This window comes from Coregonus lavaretus (genome assembly GCF_964263955.1).
Source record: "Coregonus lavaretus genome assembly, chromosome: 31".
NCBI lineage: Eukaryota > Metazoa > Chordata > Actinopteri > Salmoniformes > Salmonidae > Coregonus > Coregonus lavaretus.
Genome location: NC_140018.1, coordinates 33,298,279 through 33,316,651, shown reverse-complemented (window position 1 = coordinate 33,316,651; position 18,373 = coordinate 33,298,279). Strand labels below are relative to the sequence as shown.

The 18,373-nt window shown below is 46.1% G+C and overlaps 1 protein-coding gene across 2 annotated transcripts in view; it reads right to left on the bottom strand.

The window, feature by feature from the left end:
• Window positions 1-373: 373 nt before the first annotated feature.
• The window catches only part of LOC311106352 (axin interactor, dorsalization-associated protein-like), a 32,458-nt gene continuing 14,458 nt past the window's right edge, over window positions 374-18,373 (bottom strand). The window contains exons 1-7 of one of the 2 annotated variants that reach the window (XM_084148688.1): window positions 5,332-5,489; window positions 3,802-3,965; window positions 3,592-3,705; window positions 2,923-3,045; window positions 2,597-2,719; window positions 2,324-2,441; window positions 374-2,120 (exon numbers count right to left, since the gene is read on the bottom strand). In XM_084148688.1, the coding sequence (XP_084004814.1) occupies window positions 2,024-2,120; window positions 2,324-2,441; window positions 2,597-2,719; window positions 2,923-3,010 (426 nt within the window). In that variant the 5' untranslated portion in view covers window positions 3,011-3,045; window positions 3,592-3,705; window positions 3,802-3,965; window positions 5,332-5,489 and the 3' untranslated portion in view covers window positions 374-2,023. Of the gene's footprint in view, window positions 2,121-2,323; window positions 2,442-2,596; window positions 2,720-2,922; window positions 3,046-3,591; window positions 3,706-3,801; window positions 3,966-5,331; window positions 5,490-18,373 lie in introns of those variants that run through there. The other variant, XM_084148687.1, reaches the window with a different exon arrangement.

Sequence of the window (18,373 nt, the reverse complement as noted above, 5' to 3'; positions counted from 1 at the left end):
GACTAAGTGAATTTTCTGTCGGCCACACCCTACACTTGAATTTGCTCTCTTTGTACATGCTATCAATAAGAGCTACAGTAATACCCATCTGTTTATTCCTGAAGTGGTTAATTCTGGTAATTGCTATGGGCACTCCTGCAAAGCCTTCACTAGTCTTGCATGACAGTGGCTATGGTAGTGAGCATCAAATACGTGATCCATTGTGGTTCAATTGTGACTGACTGATCTACAAATAATTAGCAGTTTATTTTATGATGAAAGGTCATTTGTAGATCAGTCAGCAGTCACCTGCAATGTCGAACAAGCCAAGTGAAAATTTGACATGTGTTTAGTTAGGATTCGCTCCTTTAGTAAGTGTAAAGGAGGACTACTATTCAAACAGCATTTTGTTGTTTATTAGAAATGAAAGCAGTGTAAATTGTCAATCCAATGATAAATGTTCATTTTCTCACAACCTGTCACCCAAAGCACAACACTGTATTGACAATCGTCAACCTTGTCAGACAGCACACACAATAATATGCACTGATTAGTGTCTAAATGCCACATTCAAAACAACTGGGAACTTGGAAAGACAACTGGGAACTCCCAACTGGGATATCTTTTTGAACGGTCATACAACTCGGAATTCCAAGTCGGAAACTCTTTCTAGAGCTCCGACTTGAAGATCACTGACGTCATGATTTTACCTCGTTCTTTTCAGAGTTCCCAGTTGTCTTGAAAGCACCATAAGTATATTCAGTTAGTGCCATTACAAAAAAAATATCAAAATATTAATAAAAATGTAGACAATGTTTTAATAGTGGTTAGCCATTGTGGCATTGATGGGAACAGCATTCAAAACAAAGGTAGAAATCAACTTCAGTTACATGCAGCATCCTTTTTCAAATCCCTTTACAACAGGATGACATCATAGCATCTCAGAATCCTTTTTTAATGGTAATAAAATGCATCCTTACTTCCGCCCATCCTTGAAGTAATCACAGATCTGTGATAGGATAGATTAAAGCAAATATCCCAATATATTGCTTTTACCTATTAAATAATGCCAGATAAGTGATAAGGGTGCATTTTTAAGTAAATGAACAGGGCAGTTATGTTTTCACTCTGTGGCAGTTGTGTCAAAATATCTCATTGTGCCCATTTGAAATTGGCACCAGGATATGACATCATCAATACACCGCTTGACCACCTATGACCATGTTGTTCCTCTTTTGTCCCCAAACGGAAAGACAGAGGAAGACTAAAGACGAGGCTGGTTGTTTTTCTGCTGGTTGCTTGACATACAGTGCCAATTGTTAACTCAACTCTTATTTTCCATTGAACGTCATGCAGAGAGGAGAAAAAAAGTTATCGCTAATTGGCATCAGAGGGGTCAAATGCAGCGTTCGTAACCAAGTGGGAATTTACCATATAAGACTGGGAAAAATCCATTTGAACGGCCCTCCAACTGGAAATTACTAGTGAGAAACTCGTATATATCATCCTGAGCTCCCACTTCTCCCACATGCTGATCTCTGACTTCACCTATTAAGGAAATGACCTGGATAACAGCCTTTTCGGCAGTTAAATTCAACAACAAAACTTTATTTATAAAAAGCAATCTATTAATATGGTTTTTTAACACTCATTTGTTTACCAGCATGATAGCTTTTAGTTTATGGCTTAGGAAGCTTGTTGGCCATTAGACAAATCAGCCTTTCTCAACAAGTTCAAAGCACGTGAATGCATCCAACTGGTATTTACGACTTCACAACTGGTAAATTCCCACCTCCCACCTGGTTACGAACGCAGCATTATACAGTAGGGTGTTGTCACCGCTGTAGTTAATATGTGTCATCCAGGGCCATCCTATGACAGAGTTGAGGGTGTGGCCTTTGGGCCTGCTGGGTTTAGTATTGCTGATGTGAGTGGAGGCGGATACGCAGTAGGTACACCAAACTTTGTTGGATGTCTGATGACTACAGTGGAATTCTGTGGTGCTTCTGCTTTCTTGATGTGCTCCATTCAGTGACCTCGGTTATTAATCTTTGTGCAACGTCTGGTGGAGGTGGAGATAGAGTGGCTTCTTTGTCAGGAGCTGGAGCTTCTTCCTCTTGAAGTCAGTGGGCTTCTTGTACCTGACATCCGATAGCATAAATAAGTGATTATTTCAAACTGTATATTCAAAGGGCAGACTGACCAACAACAACAAAAAATAACACTCAAATCTGAGATTCTCCAAAGAAAAAGTTATCAAATTTGATTTATTTTCATCTTTAAATAAAATAGAGAGTACATTTAAAGAAAGTTAATCTGGAAAATTCAACAATGTGTCACTCACAACTCGATCACAATGGGACCAGGTTTGATCTCATCCATTTCCATGAAGGCAAAACATTTTGTGCTGGTAAACCCCTTCTTGGGTTTATAGTGCTTGAACTCAAAGAAAATAGCTACCCCTGGAACATGAACAAAATTCAGGATTAACAATTGTCCGCCCAATCCCTCTGCAAGGATTTGAACATAAACGGACACTGTAGTAGCTTAATATTACATGATACTAGCTAAATAGAGGCCCCACTACTAATTCAGTAGAAATAGAAAGTTTGACTACCTTTTGGTAGTCTCTCGATATGTCTCTGGATCTCGATGTCTACGCTGAAGTGAATGTATGTGTCCTCCTTTCGGGTAGCCACAGGTGTGTCTTGCACCGGGTTCAAATCAATGCCATTCACATCTGTTGGGAAACAAAACGTTCAGATTCACTTGGGCTGTTCTGCAGGAAAAATATATAAAAAATGTACTGTCAAGCGTCAACTCAACAGAGATAATTATTTTTACAAAATGTCTAGATTATCACTGTTTCAGACCTTACCATTTCAGATGTGAAGGTAAGCAACTCATCTCAGCATTTTAAACAATATAGCCTACATACAGTACCTTTCACACTAACTGTCATGTAGGGATCAATGCATTGCCCTGCATCTTTCAGCCCAATCTTGTCAATCTTTATCGTGAGCAGCGACATCCTGGGCTCTGAGGGTAACCGTGGCAACAATGTACCTGTTGGAGACATGAAAGCTGTAACTTTCTAAAGAAATACAATAATTGCATAAAACATTCCCACTTTCCCAGAACTAATGCAGCTGAAATCAATATAATGTTGGCGTCCAAAATGTAACCCTACTCCCTATATAGTGCACTACTTTTGACTAGGGACCATAGGGGCCGTATTGCACTATATAGGGAATAGGGTGTAATTTGGGACGTAACCAGTGTTTATACTTGCAGATCCTTTTTCAAGTCATTACTGTCAGCATTATTTTACTTATACAATAATAGGCAGCAGAAGAAGTTGTAGACTGACTAACAGGTAAGGCTAAGATGACATACCCATTTTGGTGAACGCTTGTAGAAAAAAGAAGAAGACATTGTAAAGTAGATTCAACAACTAAAGTTATCTAGTAGTAGTAGTAGTATAGGGTTATTGATAATAACAAACTGTCTATTAGTAGGCAATCATATTCATGCTACAACAAAACCTATTGACTTAGGGTCCTTTAGTAGGGCTGATAGTTTAGAGATCAAGAGGTCAATTAAGGAACATACCATCAGGTAATGCTTTACTCCTGAGTGTTTCACTCGCTCATAGAAGCTGTTGTAGTCTTCCAGCTTCGATTCGGGATGGTGGTGTAGTATCTCTGTGCCTATCCTCCAAATTATCTGAAAGACAAAGTTTGAAGAAATCAAACTTAGCATCTATACAGTACTTCTTAGCTACACTTTGTGAGTGTTCAGTCAGTCCAAAGATAGACCTACCTCAGCGTAGAGTTGTGGCATGTTTGCAGTGGTATCCTCCAGTGTCTGTGAGTAACTGGCCATGTACTCTGCGGCATCCTGCCATCTATGGTGCAGCAAGACCTCCCTGATGTGTTGGAGGCAGTTCCTTGTGGTCTTGTGAAAGCCAGTCTCACGGGGTGTCTCTGTAATGAAACAGACATAGCTACTGATTAATAAGACTAAAGAGAGCATCTTATGTAAAGATGAAAACGATAATCAGACACTGACATACACTACGTGACCAAAGGTATGTGGACACCTGCTCGTCAAACATCTAATTCCAAAATCATTGGCATTAATATGGAGTTGTACACCCTTTGCTGCTATAACAGCCTCCACTCTTCTGGGAAGGCTTTCCACTAGATGTTGGAACATTGCTGCGGGGACTTGCTTCCATTCAGCCACAAGAGCTTAAGTGAGGTTGGGCACTGATGTTGGACGATTAGTCCTGGCTGGCAGTCGTCATTCCAATTCATCCTAAAGGTGTTTGATGGGGTTGAGGTCAGGGCTCTGAGCTAGCCAGTCAAGTTCTTCCACATTTCTGTATGGACCTCGCTTTGTGCACGGGGGCATTGTCATGCTGAAACAGGAAAGGGCCTTCCCCAAACTGTTGCCACAAAGTTGGAAGCACAGAATTGTCTAGAATGTCAATGTAAGCTGTAGCGTTAAGATTTCCCTTCACTGGAACTAAGGGTCCTAGCCCAAACCATGAAAAACAGCCCCAGACTATTATTCCTCCACCACCTAACTTTACAGTTGGTGCAATGCATTCGGGCAGGCAGCGTTCTCCTTGCATCCACCAAACCCAGATTCTTCCGTCAGACTGCCAGATGGTGACATGTGACAACGCGTTTCCACTGCTCCAGAGTCCAATGGCGGCGATCTTTACACCACTCCAGTCGACGCTTGGCATTGCGCATGGGGATCTTAGGCTTGTGTGCGGCTGCTCGGCCCGACTAACAGTTATTGTGCTGACATTGCTTTTAGAGGCAGTTTGGAACTCGGTAGTGAGTGTTGCGACCTAGGATTGATGATTTTTACAAGCTATGTGCTTCAGCACTCGGCGGTCCTCTGTGAGCTTGTGTGGCCTACCCCACTTCGCACTTCGCGGCTGAGCCGTTGTTGCTCCTAGACGTTTCCACTTCACAACAACAGCACTTTAAGTTAACTGAGGCAGCCCTAGCAGGGCAGAAACTTGACGAACTGACTTGTTGGAAAGGGTGGCATCCTATGACCGTGCCACGTTGAATGTCACTGAGCTCTTCAGTAAGGCCATTCTACTGCCAATGTTTGTGTATGGAGATTGCATGGCTGTGTACTCGATTTTATACACCTGTAAGCAACGGGTGTGGCTGAAATAGCCGAATCCAATAATTTGAAGGGGTGTCCACATACTTTTGTGTATACATAGTGTATGTAGCACCAATCGGTAGGCAGGACCTTGAACTAGCTGGTTTAGCTTACTCGAGGGTTCACATATTCGTCTACACACTGTATTTTATCAATTACCTTTAAATATAGGAGGCGCCAGGGGTAGGTTTGGCTTCTTGATTTGTTTTCTGTTGATTGATTCATCATCATCTGAAGACTCATTTTCGCCCAGTTCTTCTCCAGGTACCCTGAGTTCCGACTCCAGATCATCCATGACTCACCATTTGAGGTTCGACCTATTTTCGTAAACAATCATGTGAAAGCCACTATATATATATATACAGTGGGGGAAAAAAGTATTTAGTCAGCCACCAATTGTGCAAGTTCTCCCACTTAAAAAGATGAGAGAGGCCTGTAATTTTCATCATAGGTACACGTCAACTATGAGAAACACGTCAACTAATGAGAAAATCACATTGTAGGATTTTTTATGAATTTATTTGCATATTATGGTGGAAAATAAGTATTTGGTCACCTACAAACAAGCAAGATTTCTGGCTCTCACAGACCTGTAACTTCTTCTTTAAGAGGCTCCTCTGTCCTCCACTCGTTACCTGTATTAATGGCACCTGTTTGAACTTGTTATCAGTATAAAAGACACCTGTCCACAACCTCAAACAGTCACACTCCAAACTCCACTATGGCCAAGACCAAAGAGCTGTCAAAGGACACCAGAAACAAAATTGTAGAAGAAATCAACTGTGGGAGCAATTATTAGGAAATGGAAGACATACAAGACCACTGATAATCTCCCTCGATCTGGGGCTCCACGCAAGATCTCACCCCGTGGGGTCAAAATGATCACAAGAACGGTGAGCAAAAATCCCAGAACCACATGGGGGGACCTAGTGAATGACCTGCAGAGAGCTGGGACCAAAGTAACAAAGCCTACCATCAGTAACACACTATGCCGCCAGGGACTCAAATCCTGCAGTGCGAGACGTGTCCCCCTGCTTAAGACAGTACATGTCCAGGCCCGTCTGAAGTTTGCTAGAGTGCATTTGGATGATCCAGAAGAGGATTGGGAGAATGTCATATGGTCAGATGAAACCAAAATATAACTTTTCGGTAAAAACTCAAGTCGTCGTGTTTGGAGGACAAAGAATGCTGAGTTGCATCCAAAGAACACCATACCTACTGTGAAGCATGGGGGTGGAAACATCATGCTTTGGGGCTGTTTTTCTGCAAAGGGACCAGGACGACTGATCCGTGTAAAGGAAAGAATGAATGGGGCCATGTATCGTGAGATTTTGAGTGAAAACCTCCTTCCATCAGCAAGGGCATTGAAGATGAAACGTGGCTGGGTCTTTCAGCATGACAATGATCCCAAACACACCGCCCGGGCAACGAAGGAGTGGCTTCGTAAGAAGCATTTCAAGGTCCTGGAGTGGCCTAGCCTGTCTCCAGATCTCAACCCCATAGAAAATCTTTGGAGGGAGTTGAAAGTCCGTGTTGCCCAGCGACAGCCCCAAAACATCACTGCTCTAGAGGAGATATGCATGGAGGAATGGGCCAAAATACCAGCAACAGTGTGTAAAAACCTTGTGAAGACTTACAGAAAACGTTTGACCTGTGTCATTGCCAACAAAGGGTATATAACAAAGTATTGAGAAACTTTTGTTATTGACCAAATACTTATTTTCCACCATAATTTGCAAATAAATTCATAAAAAATCCTACAATGTGATTTTCTGGATTTGTTTCCCTCTTTTTGTCTGTCATAGTTGACGTGTACCTATGATGAAAATTACAGGCCTCTCTCATCTTTTTAAGTGGGAGAACTTGCACAATTGGTGGCTGACTAAATACTTTTTTCCCCCACTGTATATATATATATATATATATATATATATATATATTTGTTATATTTTTAGCAAAATATAATGTAGGTAGTTTAGCAAAAAGTGTGAATTTGCTCCAAACCCCATGCATTTACATTTTAGTCATTTAGCAGACGCTCTTATCCAGAGCGACTTACAGTTAGTGAATACATCCTTTTTTTTTTTTTTTATACTGGCCCCCCGTGGGAATCAAACCCACAACCCTTTGTTGCAAACGCCATGCTCTATCAACTGCGCTACATCCCTGCCGGCCATTCCCTCCCCTACCCTGGACGACGCTGGGCCAATTGTGCGCCGCCCATGAGTCTCCCGGTCGCAGCCGGCTGCGACAGAGCCTGGATTCGAACCAGGATCTCTAGTGGCACAGTTAACACTGCGATGCAGTGCCTTAGACCACTGCGCCACTCAGGAGACTATGCTTGCTACCAACGCCTCGTCAGCGACACAACGCCTCGTCAGCGACACAAAATAAAATAATTCCGGGTCACGGAATTTCTGAGTTTTTCAAAATAAAGGTCGCCCACGTAATAGTAGAAAAGTATAATTAAACTGTATTTATTCATGACAAAAATAATTGTCTAAACATTAAAAATGATTCATATTTGTTCCTATTTAAGTGGTATTTGCATTAAATGTGGGGTTCAAAACATGGTCTAAGGTCAAATAGGGCGGCAGGTAGCTTAGTGGTTAAGAGTGTTGTGCCAGTAACCGAAAGGTCGCTGGTTCTAATCCCCGAGCCGACTAAGTGAAAAATCTGTCGACATGCCCTTGAGCAAGGCACTTAACCCTAATTGCTCCTGTAAGTCGCTCTGGATAAGAGCGTCTGCTAAATGACTAAAAAAATAAAAATAAAAAATGCCTGCAATACACTGTATTCTTCTTCTTCTGTGGGCGTTATGGTGGACTACAACCCAAAAAGGTGTATTGCCGCCACCAACTGGATGGGTTGAAACCAAAACAAGGTAAAAATAAAATCCATACGTGATAGGGAAACTAACTTAATCCACCCAAATAAAAATAGTACATTGACAAAACAAACTCCTATTTCTTCCTTCTTTCAATTCTCCATATCTCCCTTCTCAGGCTTTAGGGCCTGAGACGGTGGTACGGCTTGTGACAATATTCCATGTAACTCCTTCGTCGAGAAATCTTTCAGCCCCAGGAACCTCTCCGCCGCTTCCACAATGATTTCTATCTTCCTGGACCTTCTCTCCACCTTGGCAGTGCCATTTATCACCATAGCTATAAAGGCCACAATCCACCTTCTTAACCTTTGAAATGTCAGTATCCTGCTGGTGAAAGGCAACCCCTGCAGCCTGCAGTGAAGGCCTTTCCATTTTACATTTAGATTTTTGTCATTTAGCAGACGCTCTTATCCAGAGTGACTTACAGTTAGTGGACTTCAAGTGCACCATTCAAACCCTCAACCCTTTTACCAGCTGCTGCATATGATACGCTCTGGATAGCCCTGACTTTGGCTTGCAGGGATTTGTAGTCTTGCATGTCTACTTTGATGCTAATTAGCATTTTTCGAATCTGAGAGTAAATAGAGCCGAATATATTGATAAAAGTCTCCTTGTCCAAGAGCGATTTAAATGGTTATCAAAACGTCATGCCAGGGTAAGCCTACACGAAACACAGCCCTTATTTTAAGTGTTTCTAAAATTCCCTATAGGAAAAATGAACGGTGGAAAAACAATTGGAACCATTTCCCTGTTTGACCGCTAGGTCATAATAATGATTTAACAACAATATAATGGAATAAAATAGAATAGAATAAATTAGGGAAGGGAGTTGGTCGCAGAGGTCTGGTGTTGGTGGAAGGACTGGTAAAGGGTGGACCTAGTGCTATAGTAGGAGTTGACTGTACTGATAGTGACCCTGTTGTCTATGGTGATAAGAGTTAACTGTGGAGTCGACCTTACTGATAAATGCATAGATCAGAATAATTTGACAAAACAGATGAATAAAAATAAGGCTGTTGAACCACCAAATCTGAAACATAAATTGTATGGGGTGGCAGGGATGTAGATAATTTTAAACAATAAAGGCAATACTTGGGGAGATATTGACCCTGAATATGGAATGGACCAGCACAGTTTGCCAACATCACTTTTATGGGTTGTAAGAATAGGCAGAAAGATGTTAATGTCTTTGGTATTGGCCTGTAATTAGTTGAAATGCTTTTTTGTCATTTCATTTGCAATGGCATGTGACTTGGATCATTACCATCATTGATGGTCCTCCCAAATATGTTCACTACTGGGCTTCCCTGGACCTTGATAGTAGAGTGGCTACTATTTTGGAAACAAAATAAAACAAGGATAGCCAACCCTTAGCGTCGTCCCTCAACTAGGCATTTATATTACCATTTATTTGATCAATTCTGACTTTTACTTTTAAAGGTTAATATAAATGTAGTTGAGGGACGATAGCCTACCCTGAGACTGTGAGAATCATATCCTCTCTGTATTTGCTTAGTTTTGTTAGAAATTGCGTAATTCAAATCTGGTATTGAAATAAGAATCAAGAGATCTTCAATCCAAGCTAAATTTATTATATGCAAAATGTATGGATGATAAGTATGTTGGTTCGTATACGGGCTCACTGAAAAACCTCGCAGGGCAGACAGAGAACTAATCCATTGTTTTAGATTGTTCTTCAAATACTCTGACAGAGAGAGAGTTCCCACCTCTCTGCTGGCCAATCAGAGTAGAGACTTGAGCGTGGTTTAGACTTACTCAGCCAATGCGTTGGCGCACTGGCTGTTCCCCGCCTCTTAGCGCATCCCTGTTTCCAGGCATACGTTTATCATAACAACCTGTCATAGTGAGAAGAGCCAGCTCCCCTAGACACCATTCCTACGTCCAAGGAAGGTTCACAGATCACAAAGAACCAGTATAGTCTAGTATTTGGAGACAAAAATCCTTATCTCATTTTACCCCCTAAAACAGCTCTTCACATCAATCACAGCTTGCCAGGTGACACAACCTACATCAGCCCAGTCTAGAATGCATTCTTTCTAAGTTAGTCATCCCATCAATTAGGAGAATAATAAATCCCCCAAAGTTTGTTTTGGTACCCAGTGCCTGAAAAATAATCTACAATACTTTTGAGGTATCATAATAAATCTGCGGGAGTCAGATAGGCAAATTGAATGGAGAAATCGAGTGGGAAATTGCGCTCACTTGTCAGTAAACTTGTGGAATATTTTAGTTCTATCCAACAAATACGTGATAAACCCGAATCAGAACGTATATTGTGATGCAATAATCATATTTTATTTTTTAGTTTTGACATTGTCTGCCCAGATTTTCATATTTGCCTCCACGATCAACACATCCTTCGAATTGCTCCAGCCTTGGATTCTCTGACTTGTCGGCTTCATCTGCTCATGCTCGAGCAGAGCCAGCCAGCCCAACATGGCTGTACATGTTTCTTATGTAACGTTATACATTTTAATTTTATGTATTCATAATTTCATACCCAAAGCCGCAGTCGAAAGGAGATTCTCCGACTTCAAAAGATGTGCAGACGAAGAATGCAGTAGTAAGTACTTGGCACTAAACTCACGCGTATTTTCAGGATGCTTCCATCGTTCAATTCACTATCCCCCACCTCATCCCTAGCTAGTTTGACAGGCGTTATCATTGACCGGTTGCCATTTCAAAGGGATGAACTCGGCTAACCTAACTGTCGTTAGTAGTAAATACCAATAAATAATAACCTAAGCTTGCTTGGTTGTAGCCGAAGCGAAGCCTCTGCCTGTGTTGGCTACTGCCTGGCTAGTCGCCCAATTCTGGATGTAGAGCAACGTATGCTAACGTTAGCTCAACTATGTGTTTCAGTACTAACTAACGTTCTATATCGTGGAGCTCCGCCCCATAGGGGAGCTCTGCTCCTATTGGTTTACCCACTGCCCTAAGGCAGCATCAGCCTGAGACAAAATTATGCACACACCTGCAGCCAATAGGAGTACAGGTGTCCCTATAAGAGGGGATGCCTCCCCTCAATCAGCCTCCCTTGATCTTCAGTGACTGGACTAGACTGAAGAAGCCAAGAAGAGACGAAGAGAAGACTCAGGACGAGAACGCCGTCGAATTTCCAGTCATCGACGTCGTCCTAAAATGAGCACACCAGGAGATTTTCCACCCCCAAAAGCTATTTTCAGAGCTCAATGCAGATGCTCCTCCATGGAGGCCGGCGACTCCCACGACTTATGTTTCGTGTGTCTAGGGTCCCAGCATGCCAAAGAGGGCATCTGCAGTCCCCCTAACTGCGCCTCCTGCGCCCTCCTTTCTACAAAGGAGAGGAAGCAGCATTGGGCGTTTTTTAGGGAGGATATCCCCCTAGAGGACGTGTTGTCGATATAGCCTCTGCTTCAGAGGCGTCATCCGACAGCGCAGACTCAGGGGATGACATTCCTATGGAACAGTCAGACCCCGTCCCTCATACATTCAAGCCTCCCTTTCCTTTGGTTAGCGAGAGGGCTTGTAGTTCCTATGGTGATGACGACACGGGCTCTGAGAAATCAGAAGCCCTGTCCTTCACCGCAGCGTCTCTGAGAACGGACTTTCCGGGTCTCATTGAGAGAGCTGCTAGACGGCTGGAAATACCGCTGCCCCCTATTCCCTTCGCACCGGAGGTTGACTTAATGGAGGGCGGCCCCTATTCCAGGCCAAGAAGAGCGGCAGAGCCATTAGCTCCTGCCATGCCTTCATTGGCAAAATACGTCGAGGGCTCATGGGAGGCACCTTTAGCGGCGCGTTCGCCGGCTAAAACGTACCTCCCATTCACTAGAGTGGAGGGAAGGTTCCAGGGCCAAGCTAAGGGAATCCCCAGGTTAGAGAGCGCCATGGCAGCGTATCTCGTACCGGGTTCGAGTCCCTGGCCCTCTTCCAGGAAAGCCACGTTGCCATCTCAGAAGGACCGTCTCACAGCACAGCTGTTAGAGAAGTCCTTCAATTTGGGAGCCCAAGCTGTAGCAGCAGCTAACAACATTGCCCTCTTGGCAGCCGCTCTGTCCCGTTTAACCACGGGTAAGACAGTGCTGGAGCCAGAGGAGGTGGAGGAGGCGTCTAGAATTTCTGGCGCCATCCTACACCTAACACAGGCATCGGCCGTCTGCTCGGGGAGGTCCATGGCCACCTCGGTGGTCGCGGAGCGACACCTCTGGTTGTCACTGACAACCATGAAGGAAGCAGACAGAACGTCCCGGTCGAACGCTCCCCTCTCTGACGACGGGCTCTTTGGAGTCGCCGTCAAAGAGGCGACTGAGAGGTTTTCCAAGCTGGACGAGGAAAAGAAGATACCTGCCACTGGCAGGGAGGTTAGGCCCTGCACCGTCTCGTAAACCATCCACTTCCGCCCCCCAGAGTAGACAAGGATCTACAGCGAGGCGGCGTATCCGGCGCCAGTCGGCGGCCGCAGGAGGCAGGAGAGCGGGCCCAGCCCCCCCAGCAGCCACGGTGGCCCCATTGCAGCCGGCGAGGGAGGTGGTGAGAGCGCCGACCTGGGCCCCTAAGGGAGGCCACAAGAGGAGGCGCACATGACGGGACGCGGGGGAGCGAATGGAGGACACGTCATCCTTGAACGTGACCACTGTTCCCCCCCACCCTTCGGTTGAAGGGATGGGTGATGATGTAAATGCTTTTGTTGATGTGTTGAATAAAGAGTTGGCTCCACCTGACTTTGTCAAAAAAGAGCCCCTTTTCCATAATACGTCCGAGAGCGTTCAAATCTCACCCTCTCTCCCTTACCACTCTAAGCGCCGTTCAGCCCACCAAGGGTGCGCTGCTGAACAGGCATTCAGAGTAGGTTCACATAACACTTCAGGTATAAGAAGTGCTTCACATAGCAGACGGCAGTCTTTGTCAGACTCTGACATGATGACGTGGTCGCTATTTGGGGATGGCGCACTATCACAGACTAAGGTCTCTGTTAGTGCGATTCAGACCCATGCGGCGTTCACGGAGGGCCCGATTACCACGGTCACGATGGTGCCAAGTGCATCGGCGCCCCCACTTCTTTCTGAACGCGCTAATACTCACCACACTGAGTGTAGTTCAGCCCACCAGAGGTGCAGAGCTGAACGCACACAGGAGGTGAAAGGAGGAAATATATCAAGACGCCGTCTTGGTTTACCTCAAAGAGACCTCACATTACAGACTCCAAGGAGTACTGTAGTGAGTGTCTCTCATAGCAGGCTGCAGTCTCAGTCAGGAGACATGATGACGCAGCCGCTATTTGGGGATGGCGCACTATCGCAGACCAAGGTCTCGGTTAGTGCGATTCAGACCCATGCTGCGTTCACGGAGGGCCCGATTACCACGGTCACGAAGGTGCCCAGTGTATCGGCGCCCCCACTTCCCTTTGAACGCGCTAATACTAACCACACTGAGCGTGACTCAACCCACCAGAGGTGCAGAGTTGAACACACACAGAAGGTGAAGGTTAAGAAGGTATCAAGGCGCCGCCTTGTGTTACCTCATAGGGACCTCATATTACAGACTCCTAGGAGTATTGTAGTGAGGGACTCTAATAGCGAATTGCAGTCACCTACAATGACGCAATCGCTTGCTGAGGATGGTGCCCTGTCGCAGGCTGTGGCCTCGGTCAGTGCAATTCAGACCCGCGCTGCGTTCACGGAGGGCAGGAATACGACGGTTACGGGTTTAACTGACGTCTCTGCCCCCCCTTCTGGTTCAGAACGCACTAATGCTTCCTCTCCCTTTCATGGGAGGCCCGCCTTGGGCTGTTCCACCACCTCAGTGTTGGGGAACAGCGGCGGCAAGGGCCATAGAGGAATACAGGTCCTTCCTACTGAATGTACCACAGCTTCGTGCTCGGCCGCTTTCTCTGTATTGCAGTGGCAGCGAAGCTGCACCCTCTCACGCTGGCTACAACAGACGTTGCAGAAGGGTTATGCTCTCCAATTCCATCGGACCCCACCCCCATTCAGGGGAGTGGTGGAGACGGTGATGAAAACGCCCGAAAAAGTGGCCGCTCTGGTTTCAGAGATTACGGAACTTTTGGCGAAGGAGGCGGTCACAGTGGTTCCCCAGGAGCAAAGGAACAAGGGGCTATATTCGCCCTACTTCCTAGTGCCAAAAAAGACAGGGGGAATGAGGCCAATATTGGATTTACGCATTCTCAACGAGAGCGTAACCAAACGGCCCTTTCGAATGCTAACGACAAAACGTCTGCTGGAATGTGTCCAGAAAGGAGACTTTTGTACGAGCATAGACCTAAAGGACGCGTACTTTCATGTGCCGGTACAGCCGCGTCACAGGAAGTTTCTGCGATTCGCCTTTCAAGGGGTGGCGTACGAATACACAAGGATGCCATTCGGGTACGCCCTGGCACCTCGCACGTTTTCCAAGTGTGTGGAGGCGGCATTGGAACCGTTGCGTCGTCAGGGAATACGGGTACTAGCCTACCTAGACGACCTACTGGTTCTCGCCCCGTCAGCAGAGCTGGCGATCACTCACACAACACAGACAGTGATTCATCTCACACGTCTGGGGTTCGCTGTGAATTGGAAAAAGAGCACGCCCTGGCCCAGTCATCAGATTGTCTACCTGGGGATACAGCTAGACACTGTAATGATGAGGGCTCGAATTTCGGACTCCCGAAGGGTAGCCTTGTTGCTAGCCCTGAGGAAGTGTCGTCCGAATCACACGGTGACGGCGCTGTCGATCATGTCACTCTTGGGTCTCATGTCGTCAGCCGACACTGTGGTTCCGCTGGGACTCTTGCACATGCGCAGGATGCAGCGATGGTTCGCCCAACTGAGACTAGACCCTTTGCGTCAACGTCATCGGTTGGTGTTGGTTCCCCTCTCGCTCAGTGCAGATCTGAACTATTGGAGAAACACGCGCGTTCTCACGCACGGAGTCCCGATAGGCAAAGTGTCCTCTTACATCCCAGTGTTCACAGATGCGTCTCTGACGGGATGGGGAGGGACATGTCAGACCCAAGCGATAGGAGGTGTGTGGCCTCCTTCGAGTCGCCACATCAACCTCTTGGAGTTGGAAACGGTTCGACTGGTTTTGACCCACTTCGCGTCTACCCTTCGGGGTCGCGATGTGCTGGTCTGGTCAGACAACCGGACCACAGTAACCCACATAAATCGCCAAGGAGGAGTCAGGTCTCCTGCTCTCCATCGGGCGGCAGAGGAATTGTGGCTGTGGGCTCACGAGCACCTTCGCTCGTTGAGAGCAGCACACATTCCGGGCTACTTGAACGTAGGAGCAGACCTCATGTCAAGAGGGGGTCCTCGAGACGACGAGTGGTGTCTGCATCCGGACATTGTTCTCCAAATTTGGGAACAGTTCGGGAGAGCCGAGGTGGATCTATTCGCGTCACGTGTGAACGCGCAATGTCCCCTATGGTTCTCTCTAAGGGAACAGGAAGAACCGCCACTAGGAAGAGACGCCTTTGCGCATCACCCGTGGCCGAGAGTTCTTCTGTATGCATTCCCTCCGCTGTCCTGCATTCTCCCACTGTTAGCCAGGGTGAGATCAGGAGGGAAGTCAGTGATACTGGTAGCCCCCGATCACCCAGGGGCTCCTTGGTTTGCGGAGATGAGTCAGATGTTGATTGCGCCACCTTGGCCAATTCCACATCGACGGGACGCTTTGTCTCAGGCGGGGGGCACGATAGGGCAGTTGCCCATAATCGGCCAACTACTGAAGGCCTGGCTGCTGATAGGGACAGGCTAGAGCGCCGTGGGTTATCTGATGCGGTGATCAGGACCATACAGGGTTCATGTGCCAGTTCCACTTCTAAGATGTATGCCAGTAGATGGAACGTGTTTTCACAATGGTGTGTCACACAAGGTGTAGACCCCATGAGCTGTCAGGTTGAGAGTATTCTCTCTTTCCTACAGCTTATGTTTGACAAGCAGCGATTGCCCGCCACCATTAAGGTGTTTGCAGCGGCGATTTCAGCTTGTCATGAGGGGTTTGGCAGAGACAATGTCTTTAGCCACCCTCTAGTGAAACGTTTCCTATTAGGAACGTGGCGGCTTAGGCCAACACCTAGAGCCACGCATCCTCAGTGGGATTTGGCTTTGGTACTCGAAGCGCTATGTAAGTCGCCGTTCGAGCCATTGAATCAAATACCCCTCAAGATGCTGTCTTTTAAGACAGCGCTGTTGCTCGCTTTGACTACGGCTAAGCGTGTTAGTGATTTGTGTGCTCTTTCGACGAGACCCGACTGCCTGGCCATTAATGGCGATCTGAGCAGAGCGGTGTTACGTCCTAATCCGGCATTTGTGCCGAAGGTTATTAGGAGTTCATATAGATCACAGACCGTGGAGCTGTGGGCTTTTTCTCCTCCTCCTCATAGAGAGAGGAGTGAATAAAGGCTCCATCGCCTGTGCCCAGTACGCGCCTTGGCGTGTTACGTTGAGCGCACAGCAGCGATTAGGTCATCGCCTCAGCTGTTTGTGTGTCATGGTGCGGCTGCACTAGGTAGACCACTTTCGAAACAGCATCTGTCTCATTGGCACTGTGAGAGCATTGAGACAGCTTATGAGGCAGCGGGGCGACAATTGCCTCAGGGTATCAGAGCTCACTCCACTCGTGGAGTAGCAGCTTCTACTGCCCTTTTCAGAGGAACAGGGGTAGAGGATATACGTAGAGCGGCGTCATGGTCAACACCGTCTCCATTTATCCGTTTCTATCTCTTGGATATGTCTTCTAACTCTTTGGCTCAGTCTGTACTCAGCGTGGCTGAAGGGAGACTTTGAGCTAGGAGGAGAGGAATGCAGGACTGTGGAGACAGGGTCTCTATCAGGTCCGCTTCCGATAGAAGGACATATTTTTGGCATGACTCCTGACTGACAGGTTCAGTACAGTAGAGGGCATGTATTGATCTGCCCACCAGTGATTCACTGGAGTGAGGCGGGATGATGAGGGATAATAGTAGTAACCTGGATTACGATACTATTAGACCGGTCATGACAATTTGACGGAATGTGACGTCAAATCTATCTGCTTGTTCAGATTAGTATGAATCATGTTCTGGGATCTGCCCACTAATCTCTGGGGTTCCATTGATTGAGTGAGGCGGCCTACCGTGTACACAATGTAGAGTGACACTTTGTGTCATTCCATTAGTGGTCGGTAGTATTGTAACAGGATATTGAGGTACCATCTATCTGCTAGTACAGATTAGTATGGCCGGTATTATGGTGATCTGCCCACTAGTCAATGGTGTTGCCATTGGACTAGGTGGGGCGGGTTTTTAACCGATGACGCAGTATATTGTGACACTTGTAGGGTGACAGTGGTTACAGTACTGCGGGAATTGGTAGCAGCCATTGCTAGGCCTGACCTTTTCATTTTGATGGGAAGTGTTGGGCTCGGCAGGGAGTACATTTTGGAGCGCTACGCTCCGCCTTAAACCAATAGGAGCAGAGCTCCCCTATGGGGCGGAGCTCCACGATATAGAACGATTAGTTACCGGAGTGTAACTCCAGTTCTATGAGTGGAGTGGAGCCCCATAGGACTTAAGGTCCTGCCGACCCTCTCTAGTCTCGCTGAAGATAAATATCTCGGGAGGCTGATTGAGGGGAGGCATCCCCTCTTATAGGGACACCTGTACTCCTACTGGCTGCAGGTGTGTGCATAATTTTGTCTCAGGCTGATGCTGCCTTAGGGCAGTGGGTAAACCAATAGGAGCAGAGCTCCCCTATGGGGCTCCGCTCCACTCATAGAACTGGAGTTACACTCCGGTAACTAATCATTAGTAGCTTGCACCATGTAAACAAGTTTTCGGCCTACATATTTTGTTGAAACCAAAGCCACACAAGGGCTCATAGTCAATGTTCACAAGTTTGGAGTAGCTAACTAGCTACATAACATAACTTGCCAGTTGATCTGGCAGTCTTCTTAGTTAGCTAGCTAGCTACATTAGCCTACCATACACACAATATAGATGTGTTAGCTTGATTGTAATCAACTAGCTAACTTACTTACTAAACGGACCATAAAGATATCATACTTCTGTGTTGGCTTAGGAAGCAAATTGCAAGATGGTGTATAGGCATGGTTAGCTATATAGCTAGCTATTGTTGACATAAAAGACTGTCATGTCATTAACCCCTCTGCTTGCAAGTTCTTTTCTTTTTGCATCTACCTTATCAAGTTAAAAACAATATTATATTTACCCTTGATGCTTTCCTTTTTGATACTCTGGCTCTGTAAAAAGAGAAGTAGATAACTTTAGAGATGTCTATTCTATTCACGCCCTGATTGTGCATGGGGCACGTA